Consider the following 22,823-nt stretch of genomic DNA (forward strand, 5'->3'; position numbering starts at 1 on the left):
AAAAAAAAAAAAAAAACAGGAAACAAAACGATGGCGGGTAATGCGATTCGTTCGAGTCAGACGTGATATTTATAAATTAGATGAGAAAGCAGACGCGTTACATCGGGACTTCCTTAAATCCTAGCCTGGCGACGAATTTTTATATGTCGCGTGTCGCAACGCTCGCTTTCACTTAGCGCGATTTAATTCGCGGACTTTCGAATGTGCCGCGACGCCATTGCCCGCTTGCGCGCGCAACTGGATCATTTTTCACGCGTCGCGGTAATCGTTCGATTACGCATGCGTAATATCGTCGCGGTGAACGCGATCGTTCTGCGCGGAAGATTGCAGCGACGGTGTCGGGAAGAGCCACGACTCGAATAATCCGTTCATCGTGCTTCCTGTTACGCAACGCGGATTAATTTCTCGCCGGTGTTAAGACGATGCGGTTCGCAACGCGTGATAGGCTTTTGAAGTTCGTAGCGTAACTCGACGGTGTGTATACGCCTTCGCCAAGCTTCTCTGCCTCTTGTTTTAACCCTTCGCGGTTGAAGGTTTCTCCGCTAGATGGAAACACTCGAAGTTTCTCTGTTTTACAATTGGCGGCATATTTTAAAGCTGACAGCGTAAATAGAAATCGTGCACAGATTCGACTGCTTTACTTTGATATTTCATGCATAGTTAATATTTCCTGCTCGCAATAAAATCACAAAATTAATATTACTAATAAAATTATCAGTTGTTTCCATAATTTGTATTGTCACTGCGTTATTTATGACCTTTTTCTCGTAATCTCTGTTTGCTAATAGCAGATCTTAGGTCTCCACGAATGCCTTTGTTGCATTACGTTCTCTTTTCGATTTCGTTATGATTATTTACAATCGCTATTGCTCGACAATTTGAACCTCTTTTACAACTTTATTTATTGCAAGTCCTGCGACCAACGATTACATTGTAATTTGTTTGCACAACGCTAGCCATTCCTTTTGCATGCAATTTTAACCGTTCGTGACTATGAATTTCGTAAACACCCTTAACAGAGACAACAGAAGACATATCGGGACTAAAGCAACCCTAATAAACATCGTTCCCGATGGAGACATATAAAGCTGGTTAATGGGCCAATGTGTCACGATAACCCGTCGTTTTGCTGCGCGTATATAGCGTTACTTTCACTTGGCGCGATTTATTTTCTGCGGCGTGATGCGCATGCGCGCACGCTAGCACGAAACCCATATTTAAGGGTGCATTTCCATCTCGGAATTTGTCACGAACAGGCCATTCTACTAATAAGTAAACGTTTATTCGATATTTATCCAGGTTTATTAACCCCTTGATATATTAATAAAATGCAATCCCGTGTATCATGAAAGTACTGTATAATTTGGTTCAACCGAACAGTAATTATAAAAGCTGAAATGCAGACTGGAATATTAAGGTTAATATATCAACGCGATAATTAGTTAATAGGAAATAAACTGCAGTCAAACGTAGATTCAAGGAATGCTATTGATATGGAAATTAACTTAACGAAATCTACTCAATGTTCGTAACAACACCCGCAATAAACATCATTCCCAAATGCAGCATGGAATTGAAATTCGAGAACTTCGAGGACATCGAGGACATCGAGTCAGTATGTGACACGTCGTACCAGTGAAAACGCGGCTTAACATTAATTAACGACGTGACACGCGTTTCGTCCGAAGTCGAGAATTTCGAGCGGGGTATCGTAGAAAGGAGGCGCGAAAACGCGCAACGGGTGAAGTCACCATGGGACGAGTAAAAGCGCGCGCACTTCTGTGCTGCGCGCGCAGCTACTACACGCAGCTACTACGCGCAGCGCGCCAGCGAAAAAGACGAAGGTGCACCTATACGCGGCCGACCTTGTGCCAAATGTCGTTTCATCCTCAGTCAGGGACGCCGGATCGCCGATTACGTTTGTCACCTTTTTTTTTTTCCTTGTTTGCTCGCCCGTCCAGACACCACGGTCTTGGAACTAGCGTTCATTACGAATTCCTTTGCGCGTTTTCATGAATTAGGAACGACTTGGATGAAACACAAATGGAATCACGATTCTTTCGGTTGGATATTTGTATGGAATTGAGATGGAACCTGGTAGTTGTGAAGGTTGATTTGCTTTTTTGAATAAAAATGGAATTGGTATTTTTGAAATTGAGGTTAGATGAAGAGCTAAGTGGGAGCGGTAGTTCTGGGGTTGTTTTGTTTTTTGTAAAATTAGACTGGCACTTTCGAACCACGATGTTGAAATTGATATGATATTAATAGAGTTAAATTTATTCAAATCAAGTAGAAAAGGAGAAAATTGTTGATTATGCAGGACGTTGACGCCATGACCTAAGATTCCAAGTAATTTCACGATAAATATAGAATTTTAATAGTTGTCCTCAGAAATTATTGCTAATACTTCTTTAAAATAAAATTATAGTTCTGCATTTACTAAGACCTGTCGTAAGTTCGATTAAAACCTTTTAGAGCTTCACAGTCATTTATGACTTTTGTATTAAACACGCTTCAGGTATCTTCAACGTAAACTGCAACATGAACATAAATGTAAATTTCAGCATAAACATCAATGCACCTTTATCAAAACCATAGGAGAAGTACAATTAATTTTGTCAAACACCAAAATGCATTAAAATTATACCTTCTTCCTTCAAAAATGCGCTACAAAAGAAATTGTCAAAGATTACAAGGGATAAAGAAGAAAACTGCATATGGATAATCTCAACTCCAAATTAACGAGCCCCTTCAATCGCGTGAAATTTGATTATACATTCCATCGCACTTATGCATCGCGTAAAATATTTCGCCACTTATGCCTGTTTACCAATGCGCCAAGGACAACCTAACCTAATACCCAAAACCGTCCGCACAGAGTACGTATTTCCACCAGAAAATTTTCCACTATCTCTTAATTCGATTCCACTAGCTTTAACCTAAATCAGCGTCCACCATTCAGTTCTCTGTATGCTCCTCTCTCTCTCCCTCTATCCCTCCTCTACCCACTCAGAGCTATAAGAACGCGAGAAACGTCTCGCTTGAAGGGACATCGAGTCGAATACTTCATAGGTAACACGTGACGTAATGAAATAACGAAAAACCAATGAGATACGAATGCACTCTGTGCCATATATATTATACGTTTCGCTGGAGTTTCTTTATCTTGCCGCGAACAGCGCTACGTGCTCGCGAATCGTTCCTACGAAGCAAGAGCTGCCCTCTGCGCTCTCCGTCCTGTTATAAATTCGTATGTGTCACCATACATGTTGAACCGTGCACGGTGTATCTTCCCTCTCCTACGATTTTACCCGCCTGCTCCCTCATTCTTTCTCCTTTTCCCTCGTTCTTTATCCTTCTCTTTCGTCCTTCATCCTCTACCCTCGTTCTTTATCCCGCTCTCTCGCCCTTTATCCTGTTCTCGGCGTTTTTTCACTTGCATTTTTCATTCGTGCCTACACGCACCTGACATCGTCGGAACAGTGAAAGCCACTCTCGTCGTCGCTCGATCGAGGAAACATCGCATCTGTCGCGAACGCCCTCTCCTCTCGCCGTTGAACTTGTTTCCAAATTGCGTTATTCGGGTCAGACGTGAACTGAACGTTCAAGGAAACCTTATTTTTCCTGCTTTGCTTGAAACAAGTTTCGTCCGTTTTGTTTTTCTTTCTTTCCCTGGTCTTCGTTCTTTTGCTTCGTTATTCTTGGTTTCGTCGCCGACGAAAGGCATGCACGCGTGTGTGTGCGCTTCCGATCGAGCCCCGTGTCACGTTTACAACCGTTTATGATTCCACGGTTTCGCGATCGCGTGTCATGTGAAAGGGGTTCGGAGCTTGGTGTGTACGTTCGAACTTTCGCTCCCGGCGACATCGACGAAGTTGGTAGGAAAGTTCAAGCCAGTTACGCCGCGATTTTCTCGCTGTTAAAACGCCGCCTACCGGGTTTCCCTTGAAGTTCCTTGAGTACGTATATTCACCGTCGGGCGTCGCTTATAAACGCTTTTAATGGCCGCCTTTTTCTCGGTGTATTTTCGTGCACGTTCAATTTTTCTCTCGATTCTTTTATATCTCTTTTATCATTTGCGAAGTGTATTGTAATTATTCTTTATTTTCAGGGTTCTTTGTTCTCGTCAATAAAGTTGTCGTAAATTCTCATAAAAATCGCCGCTGGTGGTTATTAATCTTTGTTTACGAGATGATCCAAAAATAAATGGGAGTCTTTTGGGAAAGCAGACGTTTAAGTCTCCGGTGCAAAGAAATGGTGACCCTGTTAAATGGACGATGTCTCAAGTGTAAAAATACGCACAATGGTCTTGGAGGTGTAGTTATTTCAAGAAACGAACGATGCCTCGGATACGTGAAAGTTTATTTTAATCATTCTCGAATTCACGGAAATATCACGTCGTCGGAGCAAAAAGCGGCAGCCCACAAAAATTTCAATTGCATTTCCATTTGCCATGCAAATTGCAAGGAGCTCCTTTGATTCCTAATTTAATAGCTAAGTCCACTATTATTTTTAGATCTTCCTTCTTATGCACTGAATTTAATTTTCAACTAGGTGCAATATTCTTTCGTTTCAGCACTGCGTTGCTCGACAGACAGCTTTTTAACCTTACCATATGGGACATATCAATTACTTAGAAGCAAAGTAACAAACTTTTTCCTAAAAATTTAGGATATTAGTATCTTGGTCTCTCAATAAGTTATTCAAATAAAACGATTATATTATTATTTGGGATACTTTACTTTTGCGGTCGATGTCCCTGTAGGGGACACATTCGCAAGTCGCCATGGAAGTCAGGGCAGATGCTTATCTGAGCGTTCCTGTAAAATATCAGTATCAGTAATTATTAACAAATTACCCAAACAAAGCGACTATAAGTCACAATAACGACGCTTTCGGAGAAAATAATGCCTGGTACAACTGCTCGCATTAAGACCACTCCTTTCCCCTTTTCTCTTTCTGTAAAGTCATTAACAGTGTCATCAAGGCTTAACGAGACGCAGCAACAAAGCGTGGCGCGAGTTTAAGAACAAAAGGCAGGCCCGATTGATGTTCCCTTTCATGTTTTCCGTGGGCGGGCGTGGCGCGAAAGGAAAGGTCAAAGAAGTTTCTGAAAAGGCTCGCGAACGCATGGCTGCGTCGTCGACTGCTGCTGGTTCATCGTCATTTATTCGCTCGAAAGCGAAGTATCATTCACCGGCGTCGCGTCGTTGAGCGCCGCGAGCGAAAGACACTTTAAAGGCGCGTTTCCACCTAGGCGACATTTAGGCAGTGGCGCGGGCAGCATGTCGCCTAAATGTTGCCTAGATAAGACCACTGTTTCGTCTCCTACGCCAATGAACGTTGGCCCAGGTGGAAACGCGCCTTAACTTCGTTCCCTAAATCAAGACGCCATCGTCTCGCGTTTTTTCGGACATGTGTACACGCGCATGATGCAATCCCGACAATGTACATTCCTGTCGATCGACGCCTGTCTATAAATGTACGGATGACGCGGCCACCTACGAGTTTTCGTTCCATCGTGGATCACTGCACTGTTTTGGCCTCCGCACGCGAAACAGCCATCATACCGTGGAATGTAATTAAATACCTCCGAGTGAATCCACCTTGCCTTCTCTCTCCGGGTTTAATCTTCTGGCACGCACGTAAACTTCGAATGTACTTGGCAATGGGTGTTTGGAAAATTTCATACGTCTATTCTCTAACTCTTGTTCCCTCCTATAAACTTTACTTGGGATTGAAAACATTTCTGTGAGAGATTTCATCCTTGCCGGATGTTCGACTTGGTCATTTGTTAGGTTAGTTTTCGTTGTAGGGGTTCCTCTGTTACTAAAACAAAATTTGCATATGAATGTATACCAAATTTGGAATTAAATATAATTAATACAGCAATATAATGTATAATAATGATGAATATATATAGTTATTCCTATTTCAAAATTAATTTATGTTTTATGAATTTGTGAACGTATTATGTGACCTACAATTTCTCTGGTCCTTTTCCCGTATTAAAAATAGATTCTAATTGAACAACGAGGTTAAATGTTTATCGTGCATTTTATATGACATTAATATGAAACAGTCTACAATTGAAACAGGCTTCATTTCAAACCGAAATATAATCCTCGCCGAAACGAGCACCTCATTATAGGTACGCGAAATCGATCACAGAGGTCACCACCCTACCCACCACCAGGCCACCCCCGTCATAATTACACTCTCTATATCAGATCGGAATAATCGGGAACGAAATATGGAATACCAACGGAATATTCGAGCATTCCCCGAATTTTCCTCTTGTAAAATCATACGTGATCGGTTAGGATTACAGAAAATCTACCACAGGGAACCGGTCTCTACGCCGTTCGATGATCTCCAGTGCAATATTTAAAGCCCCCAAACAGAGTGGAATAATCTAAAACGATGCTCGAAATACCAATCGAATATTCGAACATTCCCCGGATTTTCCACGTGTGAAATCGCATAGACAGCGGGACGATTCCCTCGGAGCAGGGGTATCAATTCCGTCCGGCCGATTCCCAAATTCACCGCGGCGAAACGTGAGTCGCGGATTTCGTAAAACCGCGTTCATACGGCGCGTTTCCACGTAGCGACGTATGCCGCGTATGCGACGGCCAGGCGGCCGGTCGGTCGCGGCTTTAAGCACCAAAATAATTCGAAGCTGGCACAGCGAATAGGTGGGCGAGCTTGGCAAACGGGCGATCGAACGGTAATCGCGCGAACCATAATCGACGTCGTTAAAATTGGTCGCCGGTTTAACGGCGGGAACCTTGGTTCCACGACCGGGTAATTCTCGGTCTAGAGTTCTTCGCGTTGATTGATGGAAGGTCGATGCTTAAGCGTATAACCTCAAATGGAAATTGCACAGCGACTCGTTGCTCGAATTTACCGTTGTATCATCAAGGGGGCAGTTTGTTTACCCAAGAAGCTCTTTCTTAATGCCTCGTTACGCCTGTATTAAAAATACATTAGGTCATGTTTACATTAAGCAAGGACAAAAATTGACTTTGCCAAAATTAGCTCACCTCGGTTAATTTTTAACTCCGTGACCACAGGAATTTCTGAGTAAGTTAACGACCTGGGTAATAGGTTAGGGCACGTTTAAGAACTCCCATGGCTGTCGGTAGGCCTTTTTAGGTCTACAAGTTAGATCCAGTTTCCTTTTATTCGTGCCTTTTTGTAATTTCCTACAGCAGCGTAATTTCCAGTATCTCTTTAGGCATCTCGTGAATGGGTTTATTTGTTGATAGGATGAAGTAGTTCAGCGCGTCATCTGTATTACTCGTACACGCCATCTTTGAATGCAATAATTTATTCATTTATCAACGTAATTATGTATTCAATGTATAATAATTTGTACATGAGACATCCAATCTCTTTAAGCCTCGGATACCGAGTATTGGTAACCTGACTACCAAGCAAAGGTTAAAATGGCCGACGGTATATACACATAAGTTTTGTCATATTCTTATAAACGTTATAAGTAGAAATATATTTATATACATTTTTCCGTTTATTGATATTTCGTAACACATTTTGAAAAAGTATGTATTAATAGAGTTGAAAATATGGCAGGCCAAAATGACCTGGCTCCGGTGAATGAGAGGTTAATGTAGTCGCAAATTAAATTATAGAACTTAAGAAATCTCCTTCGTTCTATTTCCGTTGTTGTAATACAGGGACACTGATCAATATCGTGTTACTTGCAGAAAATCCAATTTAGCCATTAAAATTCGTTCCATTTTCTTCGATAAATCTCTGTAAAGAATCCCACTTGAGAACTGAGCCTTATAAATTAAGTCCTATCTCTAAGATGTGTGATAAATGCACGTGGGATTTCGTAATGGAACTATATCTATTTCTATCTACGAAATCGCCACTTTATTTGCACGTGAACATATTTACAACAAAATATGCTAATGCAGAATTAATAAGTCCACAATTTGCATAACGCGAAATATAATGTTACATGTCGCGTTCACGTGTTTCGTATGTACGTTGTAACACATGTACACTGGTTCAGCCGGTGTTTCAATAAGACGTATTGCAAACCGAGTCCAGTTCCACGTCTTATCGTGATTGCGTACGCGACTTTAGCTCGAGCCGCTCAGCGGTACGGCGCATGCGTCGTGAAGTTAAATGTCACATTGGATGGAATTAAATTTGAAATAATTAATTTCGAACATAAAATTTCCATTCTAACATGGTATTACATAAAATATATAGTCGTGCTATAAGTTTCTTTGTGCTGAATTTATATAAAATTTAATTGTTCAATGGCCAATAACCACTGTAACTTCTTTGTATAATTAAGAAAATTGCGATGTCTGCCAACCAGAGAAGACAGTGAAGAGATTGATCTATAAATAATTATTACTCCAAGTTGTGGCCATCATTTACATTGTTCAAATAGCACTGCTCTTATTTATTATTTCATTACAAACACTTCTTCCACGTAATCCTTTATTTCCACGATAATACTACTTTTGCAAGATATTTTATTTTCTATATCGTTTTATTGTACGTATTAAACACTTTGGTGTCAAATCGTTACAGTTTTTCTAATTTCCCGCAAATATATCATACTTAATTATGCACGCATGTCACAGATATGTCACATAAAAGGAAACGTTCGGAAAGCTTGAAAATATGACTTCAAAGCCGAGAAAAAAAATATTCTTTCTGTTTTCGCGAGGGATTATGGTTATCCAGACGGCGATTCTTGAGTTTTCCTTTCACAGACTGGAACCGCTGCCGCGATTATCGCGTTTTTATCGAGATTCTGATAGCGTAGACCACTCGAGGCGATCCGTATGCTTACTCTTTTAAATATGGAATTCAATATTTGTTGACGAGAAGCGTCAGTGCTGCGATGAGTACAGTAACCTGGTGCATTCGATTAGTCGCGATGCACGATCGAGCACTGGCAATTTGCATCGGGCTCGTTTCCATTTGGTTACAAGTTTGTTGAACATATTTCCTGATGCCTCTGAGCCTCGTCGTGACTGCGTGTAAATTTAAACGTAAATTTTCATTCATCGCCATTCGATGCCCCGTGAGCAATCTGTTTTGAAAGAGCATGAAATGGGCTAAGAATCGCGTAACTTCATTGCAGTTTCATTTTAAACGGCTGGTATAAAAATATTCCATGCTTGATGTTCCTTAGGCTTTATCTTTATGTTACATTTTAAATTTCGCCACAACCACGCGTTTCTTTTGTGTACTCTAGTCTACGTGTCTGGCTTCCGACCTAGACCTCAATAAATGTAATACAGGTCATTTTAATTTCAAATTCCAAGGAGTAATGCTTCGACTTTGGCCTAACCTATTTAGTGGAGCGATTTTAAACGTTTATGCAAAAAGCTTTTTATTTCTAGTCGAAATTTGATTTTATTTATCTTCACACTATATATATTTGGGTATTAGTTACGTGGACTGTGGTTATTTATAGTGGATAACTTTGTTTAAAAATGTTTTATATTATGCTTAAGTATAACACTAGTGCTAAATGTATTTGCTTTTTCATTGATGAATTGCTATATATAAGTTAGAGAACTAAAGTGTCTATGGTTGAATAGTTTTGTGATCACCTGTATGTAAAGATCAATCATTACTGATACTTCAAATGTAGAAAGTAAAATTTGTCACGACGTTTCAGAATTATGCCAGTAAAATTAGAAAAAAGTCTAAGGATATGTACGATGTTCTAGATACGTTTATTGTAGATATGAGCCATGGTGGCATAATATCACCCAAGTTTTAACGAAATTCATGAACTATAACTATCACAGAAGAATCTTGTGCATATTTCACTCAGTACAAAATAATTTAACTTCCACTACCTCCATTACCAACAGAAAAATAAACGAAAATTCGCCATATTTTCGAAAAAGAAGAAAAGAATATTTCTTTATTATTTCAAACGTGAGGTTACCAGATAAAATTTGATAGCCATCTCCTTGAAATGTTTACAAGAAAAATATATTGCACTAAGATAGGTATCAACAAACTTCTCAAACACTTTACTTAAAGTCAAAGGTAAACGTGAGGAATAAAAGAGCCAGTTGAAAAGAAAGTATACGACATTGGAAGCTTTTCTTTCACATTCCACGTTATGGAATGACATGAGAAATCGTAATCATCGTCGCAGAAAATATCCCATGACGCGTAAGAAGACGGTCGTCCTTCGAGTAGTGAAATTTAAACGAACGGCTTTGCTCCCTTCACGAAACTTTCATATCGCATTCTCGCGCGGCTCAACCTTTCGTTTAAGAGGCAAGAAGAGAAGGGGGATCCTCCGTGTCCTCGATACGTGAATGTCCGTGAGAGAAGTTCCCTTCCTCCTCGAAGATTACGATCGCTTGTCTCTTGTCATCGTTTTCCCAATACCCCTTTCCTTTTATACATCGATTCGATCGATAGTCATTCGACAATTCAATATGGCTACGTGTCTTATTAAATTTCCACGTAAATTATCATTTCGTCCTCTAACTCTTCTCCGTAATGTTCTCTATAATGCTAAATCGCATTTAAGATTATTTGAAGGTTATGTTTTCTATTTTTCATTCTTATACTAAGATTCGATATTTCGTATTATTAAATTCTTCTTGAAATATTTCCTTTAACTAAATTCTTTATCACGGTGGTTTTCATATTTACTATTTTTGGTACTAACCATGTTCTGTTCTTACCTTATTTTTAATCGTAGATAAATTCGATGTTCATTGTGACAAATTTTTCATCAATTTTCTGTAGATAGTTTGTTGTTCATCGTATTTCGACATTGAAACTTCGGTGGATTTGTTGGGTTAGTTTGAGAATCCTCGGGATTCAACCGTCACATTATCTTTCATTTGTTGGCTAGACAAGATAATAGGTTCAATTGCAAATTACTCAAAACTCAAACGGCATTTATAAACGTAACAATAAAATTACCTTACTAATTGCAAGAATCAGTCTATTAGCCGTCCCGCTAAGGACGAATAAATTTCGAAACATCTGCCATTGGAACATTAGTGGACACTACTGGACTTGCCAAAATGGACGTATTGAGCCCTTTTTATTGAGCCCCGCGACTTGGAAATGTAACTCTGTCGTAATTCCGTAACACTTGAAAAATACTCGCATTTATCGTTTCGTCACTCGCTATCGTGTCAGGACCGGTTTTTGGTGGCCGACGTGTAGCGGCAAGAAAACCGACGAAAAGAAAAAACGCGTGGAAGGAAAAGGAGAAAAATAAGTATTCCATGGAAACCGAGGTGCTTATCGAAAGCGAATAATATCGCTTGAACCCGTTTACACCGTCATACCGACAAACATTTTGCAAGACCTGCCACCCGCCTCGTGGGTTTAATTTTTGAGACGAGTTTTCGTATCTGTCTAACGTTAGCGTCAGTGCCCCAGCGATTTACGTTCGAGTTTCGCGTCTATAGATCGTCCACCCGACGCTTACATCCTCGACTGACGCGCCATCGTCGTTCGTTTCCCGCGAGACGCGAGCATTGAACGCATCGAGCGATCGATCTAATTGTAAGGTTCGACACGTCGCTTCGCGTCGCCCGAAAAATAATCGGTCCGCTGATCGAGTCCGAAATGTCAGGAGGCGTTCCATGGAGCAAGCGAAAAAAAGAAAGGATTTCGTTGGAATCGAGGAAGAGAAAGGAACAGCCAGGGGTGGAATGGGGTAGGGGGTCGAGGAGTGGGGGACGCACAGGGGCAGAGGTACAGCGTGGACGTTGCGAAATCGTCGGTCGTGCTCGACTGACTTTCGATGAAATTCAATCGGGGAAAAAGCTGTGCAGAACTCTTGTGTGTACGAATGAAGGAGAAGTTAATTCTCGAAAGCATGGAAACCAGGTTTCTTACCTAATCTCTAAATTCGTGAGCGCGTTACGTTAAAAAAAAGTCTAGTGTAAAACTGAGAAACTATAGAAAGGATAAAAAAGTAACGAAAAAAGAACTGTACCGTGGGAAATTTAACTAATCGATTCAGTCTGAATGACCCCAAATTGAATTTTGGAAAGATTTGAAAAATTTTAACGGTCTGTTTATTTTCATTTTATTTTTCTTATATCGTTTCATTCTGTTACTATGTAAACGTACGGAAAAATTTATTCTAATTCATCTTTACCCTTACAGTACAAATCCTTGTAATAAAAAACACACAAGATATACCCTTTTTATCGTCGATGTGTTGCCTCCGTCCCGAAGGAAACTTCTATTACCACAAACGTCGAAATGTTTCCGCAAATAGGTTTACACAGACTTCGTCCCGGGCCATTTACCATTTCCACGTCCGATGCACACCGGATACGGTAATATTCATTGTATCCTTTGGTACTTGAAACGAAATTTTACTACAGTGCCCTTCGTTGTACACATCCGTCGGAACTTGCTTTTATATTGTAGCCCGTCTTCATGAGACTTAATCGCCGATTCTTCGCTGACACGATCTAAAGGAATTTATTTTTGTATTACCGTTTGCTATTCGTTATTTACGAGTCCTTGTGCAAGTGATTATTCCCTAATATATCGAAATGAATCGTTATAGACAGTTTACGAATGGCTTCTATGTTGCTTGAACAAACTTTACGGTAAACATTGAGGTTATGTTCTTAACGAAGTGAACTATGCGTGTATTGCGTATCAGTGAATTTCATTTCGTTTTAGTCTATGCAATGCGTTGCTTCGAAGGCCAAGGATTACTTCGAAACGACATCATGCAACGCTCCATCGACCCTGTAAAGTTAATTGTTAATTGATGAACGTGTGTGATGACCTCGTGACACATGGGAAATCTTCGAACGAGACGGCAGTTAGTAACAGATGCATGGAATTTTTTATGGGAGGACAGAATTTTAACTCTAAGGCATGGAATAGTACATGAGTGATTCAAGCTGTTATTAATCGATATATTAACGGAATAGTTTTAAATATTTAATACATCGAACTTCGTGGAAAAAGTTCCTTGTAAAACAAAAGTCAGATATGAAATATTTTTCTTTTTGTAATAATATATTAGGTTATAATTTACTAAACATTAATGAAACAATAGTATACATACTTGTATTTGTTACGAAGATACGATATTCGTTAATATTCTACTTATTAACGCTTTCATTACACAGCAACTTCTAATTATATTTACGATCTTAGTAATCATATACAAAAGTAAACCTGCTAATTCTACGAATGCAATTATCATTGGTTACTAACGTTACTCGTCATCTGCCGACACATATACACCATTCATAAGGTATATTCACAATCGAAAAACATTCCTACTACATTTTCTGTCATTATTTAACTAATAATTTCGTTACGGAAACGAAGGTCGAGGTTATTGGAATTACCTCCAATTTTATCTATGACGTCTGCCACGAGTATTCTGTCGATAAAACTAGACAAATTTAATTGTGTACGAGATTATTCGCTTGTGTTCTTTCTATGTATACGCGATATCGAAGTGAAACGAATCCTTTGTCACGTGTAAAAAGCGGTGCTCGGCACGAACCTCTTTCGGTCGTTTCCGTGAGTAATCGGGATACTTCGTGGGCAACGGCTAAGATACCAACCGTCGATTACTCGTCGTTCGTCGTGAGCCGTGACCATCGCATTATAGGAGACGACGATCGTAATTGATACTTACGAAGCAAGCGAGGTTAGATTACACACGTTTGCACGCTAATCCTCCAAACTCCACGGCCGCTTCGTTTACGTTCGTGTCGTTCCAATTTCGCGGCGTTTATCGGGACCAATTTCGTGACCGACGAATAAATGCATCCGCACGTGTGCTTGATGCAAGGCTGAATGAGCTTGAAATTATCTAGCGCGTCGATAACTGCGGACAGAGCGCGCCTTTGTTATCCGACGAAATTATGGTCGCGCGAGACCGCGTTAAAAGCCGACCAAACAATGTCCGTTGGAGCTGAATCGTACGGGGGGTTAGCTGTAATTTGACACGGTGCTTCTAATCACCACTGTTCCGTCTATTTCACACAACTAGAAAACCTGTTTCAATGAAAAATCTCAATCCTGTTTTGTGCACTGTGTTTTAGGTTAAACTAGGCGTTAACGGATGCATTGTAATAATTCGAGCGTAACCATTTTATGTTATGTTCTTTTGTCATTCAGATAATGGGTGTTTAGACATCACTTCACGAAGAATTTAATAATACCATTAGAATTTTCTTTATTATCGATGCATCGCGTGATATTTAAGGTAATCATGCATAATGTAAGAACATAATTTGATCTTATTACTATGATATATATATATGAATGAATATTTTACTTTATCATATTACATGTTTACTACTAACTTTTTGTATCACATCTCTAACAGACAACTCTTCTCATGTTCTTCCTACTGGATACAGAAGAAATCCATAAAAGCAAAAAAATAAAACACACGATACCAGATCAAAGAGCGTAACGCGAGTAATGACAACAGGACCAGCGTATAAAACGCGCTACCTCGAGGAACATTAGATCCTACTTACGGATTCTACTTAAAGGCTCAGACAGACAGATAAACAGATAGATAGATAGACAGGTGGAGATACATATGCTTGTAACGTTTCATATACCCGGCAGGTATAGGTAGCTGACGCTGGTATAGGAATATGAGAATACGTATATGGTTAGTCGTGTTACGTACACGCCAAGTACTACACCATAAGCTGTTTCGTAATTTAATGCGACCTTATTAGCAGGATGAAGGCACACGAATAACCTGCGGTGTTCTGATTCCAGCAACTCTCCTTTCCATCTACGCAATCCAACCATGGATCAGCCGGCTTTACGTTCAGTCTTTCTGGCAATCAAGACATCGAGGGTCCTCAGGGTGGTTTCGAATGCATCCAACAAACGGGCCCTAAGTAAGTAACTAGTCATATCATGTCTCAACTGGTATTACATGATTGATGCTACCGTAACAGGTAGTTTAATACTATTTAATAATTTTTTTTTTCTTTCTTTTAACAGGTTGAGAAATATAATATAGTTATTTGTATAGTTGTTTACATGGATAATAATAATTGATTTATACTTGAGAAATAACATTTTTAAACAGTTCAAACTGTTCTAATAAATCTGTTTGATACGTTGGGTATGTTCAGAATGGTTGTAGTCGACGAGTAAAGTTACGAACATTGAATATAATCTCTGATCGTATCGGGAATATCGATTGTAGTAATGGTAAACTGTACCAGAATAGTTAGAATAATTAGCATATCATGAAAAAAGAATTATATCGGAACGATCAGTAATTATTACTACATCGGAGTCGTCAAAGTTAATAGCTATATTATTTACACGAGGCTTTTAAGATTTATAATACATCATAGCTTTCTTCAGTAATGCTAATCTAACACTGATATAAATCTGATTTTAAAATGCACGAAAGTGATTTAAATTTAACTCTGTTAAAGTGTTCGAAATCGAGTTTATTTTCCCTGAAATACGTTCCTCGCTGCTAGCATCTAAAGGTATAAATTTTCTTTATCTACGTTTAATCAAATATCTCAAAAATAAAATACTTTCTTCAATATTATCCTGTAACGTCCAAACATATAATTAGCTTTATCTTCACAAGTCTCGCTTTGCAGATAACACGGAAAGCAGAAGCAAGAGATACATCATATTTTTTCGCTCATTTATAAAATGAATTCTCCGCGAGATAACGTGTATTTGGTTGATAGAGATAAACCTCGTCTCTAATTCATAAGAGAAGTTATATCCTTGAAGCTAAACAGAAAAAGCAATCACGTCGCCTCTTAAATCTTATCCCGTAACGACCTATACCCAGCGGAATAAAATCGATTTCGACCACTCGGATCTACCACGTTATGTCTCTCAAACGTGTGCTAAATTTTGAAGACGCTGGAACCGATGTTGGCAGAAAAGAAAAAAAAAAAAACGACGTCCACTCGTTCTAGCGACTTATCGCTCCCTTTATAGCGTTCCATTTTTCCTTGTGCAGAAGCCTGGAGAGTCTTGGCGCATTGCCGTGCAAAATGCGGATACAGGCGAACGACGACGTGTACGAGACAACCAGGCATCGGATGGCCGTCGCCGAGGAGAATAACAAGAACAAATGGTAAGTCACCCCTTGGAAAGATACAGGACGTCGAAGGTTCAGCCTCATCGATTCTCAGCAGAGGCCGATTTTTCTTCAACACGGTCGTTATCGATATACGTGTACACCCATACGACCATCCCATCCTTTACATGCTTGGTCGTGCTATTTTCAGTGGCTTCCGTGTCATATTTGTCTTACGCATTTCATCTTCGTAAACAAGTCTCGTCCTGCTATTTGTAGACCCATCGTTTATCGAGGTATCACGGTTCACACGATCCCCCTTGATAATTGAATTCTAGATTCGTCCATGCAGTATCGCTTACGCAATGTTTGTCAGCAATTGTGGGGGAGCATCTACGAATTTTAGAGTTATATCTGTGAGTCGATAATTAGACGTAAATCGTGGTATTTTTGTTGAGATTTTTAATGCAACCTTTTATGATTCTGTGCTAACTCTGGTGTACCATGTTTGGTGACTTTGATGCGTATTGTAATTAACGTTTGAGTGATTGTGAACTTCCCATCTCTGATAGCCATTCTCCTGAAATTAGAATGATTTTTGCAAATTTATTGTAAACAGATAACGTAGTGCATAAAATATTGAAAATTTCCGTTCGCTTAACGTATCTTTATATTTTATTTATTCTTTTATTAATTAAATGCTTAATTTCATTCCACGACCTGGACTATTATTCCCTGAATGCAAAATAGGCTTACCGTTCTTCTTAACTGAAATAGCTGAAAGAGATAAAAGTACTGTTCCTTGTTCTATTTACACGCAACTATCTTACGTCGAATCTCCTCCAACGTGCATTTTCTTCACACTATATATAACCTCAAATTAGCATTCAAATTGCTCGTTTTATAAACGTATAATAAATTTAAGGAATATTGTTACGGCATCGCAGTGAAAGATACGTCGATAAAATTTCCACAGAAATATTTCATTTGTGAACATACTATATACTTTCTCTCCAACTCTCTAATCATCTAAAGAATCTTTCTCCCTCCTTATTAACTGCGATTAAATCCAACCGTGCGAAACGCGGAATATATTCAGTAACCCCGACAAATGCTAGATTTTTAAACAGTTAAACCAGTTACTAGCTTGCAAACGGGAACAATTGCCATTTCGTGAATCGAACCTAACCTAAGAACGAACCCGGTAAAAGACCGTCCCAATTGCGAGTCAATGGATAAATGTCGCATCGATAGGTCAACTAATTTGTTTAACAGTGTAACGGTCAAGGCTAAGAGCACCCCACAAGTGCGACTTCGTTCCGGATCCCTTGGTGTCCGTCGCTTTTACGCCGTAGACGGAACGTATTATCTCGTGTCACGGTTCACGCAAGCGGATTACGTAACGGGGACAGTCAGTGGCGGATTTCCACTTAGAGGCACGAAACGGAGAGGAGAAAAAAGTCAAGTCGATAACGCCAGAAATTCCATTTGTGTTTCGCGAGGTGCATTGCACTGCCCTTCGCTTCGAGCCGTCACCTATAAATCGAGCGGTAATATCGTCTAGGCGGCAGCAGCAGCACCGGTTACATAATGCCTCGTGTAACAACAAAAGCGATAATGGGCTTCGCCGGTGGCGGCCGCTTGCGTCAAAAGGGGGAATCGATTAATCATATTTTCCCCGCGGAAAGACAATTCCTGTGAATTAAAGTTTACCGGCAGAGGACTGGCGTCAACCGGAACCTCGATAAACGACGTCAAGGGCGGTTTGGTTAGGTGTTGATGAGAGAAAACAAGGGACACGAATGGTTTCATGGGCTGACATGATTTTCAGGGGATATAATGGTAATTCATTTTGACCACCCATTCAAGGGTGAATTCTACCCTGCTACTCGGCTATTACGTTGTTATATTTTTTCATTATACATCTTGTTAGAGGTAATTGGACAGGATACAAGTACTCGAGTCGTTCTATTCTTTGTTATTATGATCTATATTTGATCTAATTATTATGTAACGATCTTCATTTTTGAATACAGGCAATAATGCAGTGATGAATGTGTCGTACAATCTGAGCGTGATTAAACAAGCAGATCCTAGTAGTTCATCTTAAAGGGGCAGACTAGTACGACATAACCTCTATCATAACCTTTCTTTAAAAATTCATAGAAAATTATTGGAAGAAGGTAGGGCGTGTAAATTTTTCATAGACTACTTTTAACCGTAACCTATTAATAAAAATATTGAGATAAAAAATATCACAACAGAAATATCCGAGAAAAAATCTTGAATTAACCATCTACAAAATGGAGTGGATCTTGATGGTGGACAAGGTACAGCATAGAGAAAAAATCTGCAAAGGATGATAAAATGTGGCGAATAAAGGCAAACAATGTGGCTATCGTGCTAACCATGGTTAACAAATTTAGAGCTTCATACAAGTTCAAAGAAAAATCCTGAAGTTGGAGATGATAGAATAAGACAAATTGTTACTGAGAAAAATTTTTTTTCAAAATGTTTTTGAAAATTCTTAGGTTCCCTGTCAGTGGTTAATGCCAGAGCCATGGACACATGTTCAAAAAATTTCAGTGATTGAAACTTATGCTGTCTACCATAATTAAAAGCGGTATTCTGAGAAGATTGAGGTTAGAACATTTGGTTGACAAAAATGTTTGCTCGAGTTAGATGGAGAATTTTTTAAGACAGTACAAAGAATCGATTTTCTGAAGGTTACATACTGGTCTGTCCCCTTAATGAAGCTCGAATTCTTGTAAATATGAGGGGATATTTCTTTTTGAAGAATCTTTCGAGATGCAATTTATCCCTTAATTATTTAATTACTGCAAATCATACTACACGGGTCTTCATATTAGTGTATTCGCGTGAACAATATTCTAACGAGTTATTATTGTTAATAAATGTCGGTAATATTAGAATATGTAATTAATCAGAACATAGTAATTTAGTAATTTATTTACGTATAATTCGTAATTATGTTATAATATGTAACTAACGTGGAACATGATAAAAATTTTCCTCCGAATATCATGTTCGCTTCTTGTGCTACCTAATCGCTGTGAGAAAGTGTTTTTAAGAACCGCAAATAGTGGAGGCGTACGATCAACGCTATAGTAGTTTCAAACTGGAAATGACCAAGTGGAAAAACGTGGGCGTTAACGACCATGATTTTTGTTCTCTTTCGCTTAACAACCGTAGTTTGTGCTATGCTTGCATAGTTTCGCATATAGCACTTTCTATTATGAATATTTAATGTATAAGAGAACTAGTTCATTCACGTTGTAGGGAACTATCAATCATTTTCTCAACTTGCTAAATCATGCAAATTGCAGGAAAGTAATGTAAAAATACCATAACCGTAGTACCGTCCATCATTTCGAAAACGGTAATTCATTCATGTCGAAGAGAACTATACTCCCATATGCTTCTACCAGCGTTCAATTTTAGCGCCGTTAATGCCACGACTACTAAACTAGTCAAAATGGTTGACATTATTTTCACCGTTGCTAAAAATATGTAACTGCTTTTTCCAAAATTAACATTAAAATTAACCTGTATTTTTCAAAATTAACATTAACATTATAATTAACATAATTTAATAATAATAATATTAATGTAAATAAGATTAATGAATATTATTGTTCATCTCTTATTTTTATCGCCATTTATGAATTTTTGAACCGTGTTGTCCAATTACCGCGAATTTAAAAAGAAAAGATGACACTACAGGGATGTGACACGTGAAAAATTGTCCAAAAAATAGCACGACTTCTAAATTAATATATTTCCCGAATACAAATTTTTCTCGTACATTTGAAACTGAATTTTCCCCTTCGAAATTTCGATCCGCTTCGTCTATCAGCGCGTTATCGCATTTTCCCTTCACGTGCGCGAAACAAAAGGATTTATATTTACCAGCACGTTCCTTATTGTTCTCCGTTTTATTTTTCACCAGCACAAGGGTTATCAAGGCAAACGGACCGGACATCGGACGCAAGGTGAAGGTGAAAGCGACCGGAAGGACAATACCGTCACCATCGAATTCGAGGCATCGGGAATCGACGAGCATTCCAACTTCCGGCAGTCAGCCCAGACTGTCTTCCTCTTACAAATCGGTCACCAACAATCTGCCGCCAGCCCGGAATCAGCCGGAGAAAAAAGTCTCTGACATTATGCGTAGACCGTTAAAGTACGTCTAGAAGGATATCTGATTGTCATTAACGCGTTCCAATAATGTTATGACCGGAAATTAGGGGGTCGTGTAATTGTAATGGTAAAAACCAACGGATCGTAGGTTGTTGTAAAAAAAATTCTAGATCAAGGAAAGAGTCATTTATAACGAATTAATATTGGAAATTATATCTGTCGCGAAGTATCCGTTATTCCGTCGACTTCGTTTTATTGAGTTCCGTTTTGTCACTATTAGTAGAAAGAATGTTATGTTAGAGAAAGTACAATTTTTGTAATTGCCTGCGAATAGTTGCTAGACCGGAAAGTATAAAAAATTCTGAGTCACGGCAAATCACGGATTAATATCAGTCATATTGACGTTAGGAGTCGTATTAAAAGGGAAATACAGGGGAAGGATGTTTTGAAGATCATTTTAGAAAGGAAATATAAAATTGGCAATGTTAGATATAAATAATTACGTTGTCTGGTATCGATAACTAATGGATACTTGGCGTTTTCTTCGCAGGGAAAGACTTATTCATCTCCTGGCTCTGAGGCCATACAAGAAACCTGAATTGTATGATCGCATAAACCGTGGTAAGGATATAAACGGAAACTAGAAATTTCAGAATATTCATAGAACACTTGGAGCACGTTATTTAATCCATATTTTATTTTCAGAGGGTATAAAGGATCGAGAACGCAACGTTATGACGACAATTCTGAAGCAAGTAGCTTTCATGAGGGATAATACGTATCATCTGCACAGATACGTCTGGAACGATGTGCAAGAAGACTGGCCTTATTATACAGAACAAGAGAAGGCGATGTTGAAAAGAAGAAAACCTCAAAATCTTACGCCTCCTGGTTCTAGCGATGGTGGATCCAGCGGTACGGTTTATTTTCATAAATCAAAATCCTCACCTGATCGTTACAATTTAACATTACAAATTTAATCACTGATATTCTCGACTTAATCTCAGTTGGAAGCCTGATTATCGTGTCCATCTTGAAACACTCATAGATAATTTCTTGGTAGTAACATTAACTTCTTCAAAACTTGAATGGTAATGCTTGATACTGTAGACTGAGAAAACAGTTTTTCAACTGTATTATAGTTCAAAAGATAATGTAACGGTCTTCCATTGTATTAGTACGTATTCAACACTTACACTATCAATAATCATTACAGGTAGCGGACAATCACCAAATTCCACTCATCCAGGTTCACCGCCAGCGATCACAGCGCCGCCGCCATCTTTGTTGAGCAACAAACGACCGGGCTACTATCAGGGTAACGATGGACTGCCAACAAAGAGACCGCGAATATCCCATTACAAGAAGCCAGAGCCGAATTCCGGATCGTCGAACGCAGGGGAGAATGGAAGGACGGCTGGTAGTGGTGGTAGTAGTAACAGTGTTAGTGTTGTTTCCGGTGGAGCCGGTGGTAGTAGTGCTAATGGTGGCAGTGGTGGTAGCAGCGGTGGTGTGGTTGACAGCTGGGACCAGAGGCAGCATCAACGTGATCGTCGTGGCGATTATCGGCCTGAAAGAACAACGAACAGTGATGTGCTTCGCGGCGGCAGCTACGGCACAGGAAAACCGTGCTTGACGCCTACCAGTGACAGTGAAGAGACCAACCAGCCCGGTCATCGGGATGGAATCATCGCGAACACCGGCACGTCCGGGAACAACGCCACTAGCAACGTGACCACCGGCCATAATTCTCATAATAGTGTAGCCCATAGTAATTCTTTGAGCGCCAGTCGTCATCATCATGCCGGCAAGTCGGCAACGCTTGGTGCCGATGGAAATGCTGTACCGGCAGTGGATTACGTGGGGCGTTCTATGCCAAGTGCCGTGAGTGATGGTGGTAGTGCAGGTAGTTACAGTGGTAGTTCGAATGGAATACTCGCCGACAGGAGAGACAGAAGCGACAGGAACGACAGGGGTCGTGCTGGCGATCGGGATCGTGACTCGAGGAAAAAGAGCAACGGGACAGGCAGTAATTCCTACAACGATCTATCCGCTCCCGATTACGCCGCCAATGGAGATAACACCGTCACTACTTCCTCTTGCGGTCTTGATCTACCGGAGAGTCCTAAATCGTCGGAGTACCCGGACTACCTCACGTAGGTGTCTTGAGAGTTAATGAAATGGTTCAGTGATGTTCACTGTTATTCCTTCTCAGTTACTGATGTCTCATGTATATGCGTTGTATTCGTGTATACACGCGCCATCTTCTTAAACTTTCAAATGTAATTCAGATACCACTAGGTAACTATGTACGTCTAGATGTATGTATATACTTAGGCTTATATTGCTTGCAGGTATTACACGACAATAAGCAGCGCGGAACAGAGAAGACGTTACAAGGCAGAATTCAATGCGGACTATGAAGAGTATCGAAGGTTACATGCTCAAGTAGCGGAAGTATCTAGACATTTCACGCAGCTTCAAGACCGTTTGAGACAGGAAGAGGCCTCTGCAAATTGGGATGAATACGAGGTACTATATCTTAACTCGTATGCTTCTTAAAGAGTCCTGTGAATAAAGGATATTAAGGATCAAGTAA

General features: G+C 39.6%; 1 protein-coding gene across 3 annotated transcripts in view; it reads left to right on the forward strand.

The window, feature by feature from the left end:
• Su(Tpl) (Suppressor of Triplolethal) overlaps positions 1–22,823 on the forward strand; it is a 175,248-nt gene that overhangs the window by 149,657 nt on the left and 2,768 nt on the right. Inside the window, exons 1-8 of one of the 3 annotated variants that reach the window (XM_017906287.1) lie at positions 14,537–14,662; positions 14,776–14,900; positions 16,004–16,120; positions 20,034–20,267; positions 20,775–20,845; positions 20,930–21,139; positions 21,441–22,380; positions 22,579–22,756. In XM_017906287.1, coding sequence (XP_017761776.1) covers positions 14,660–14,662; positions 14,776–14,900; positions 16,004–16,120; positions 20,034–20,267; positions 20,775–20,845; positions 20,930–21,139; positions 21,441–22,380; positions 22,579–22,756 — 1,878 coding nt within the window. In that variant the 5' untranslated portion in view covers positions 14,537–14,659. Of the gene's footprint in view, positions 1–14,536; positions 14,663–14,775; positions 14,901–16,003; positions 16,121–20,033; positions 20,268–20,774; positions 20,846–20,929; positions 21,140–21,440; positions 22,381–22,578; positions 22,757–22,823 lie in introns of those variants that run through there. The other 2 variants (XM_017906285.1, XM_017906286.1) reach the window with 2 other exon arrangements.

The sequence above is a fragment of the Eufriesea mexicana genome, unplaced genomic scaffold (genome assembly GCF_001483705.2).
Source record: "Eufriesea mexicana isolate 0111107269 unplaced genomic scaffold, ASM148370v2 scaffold5271, whole genome shotgun sequence".
In the NCBI taxonomy this organism is placed as follows: Eukaryota; Metazoa; Arthropoda; class Insecta; order Hymenoptera; family Apidae; genus Eufriesea; species Eufriesea mexicana.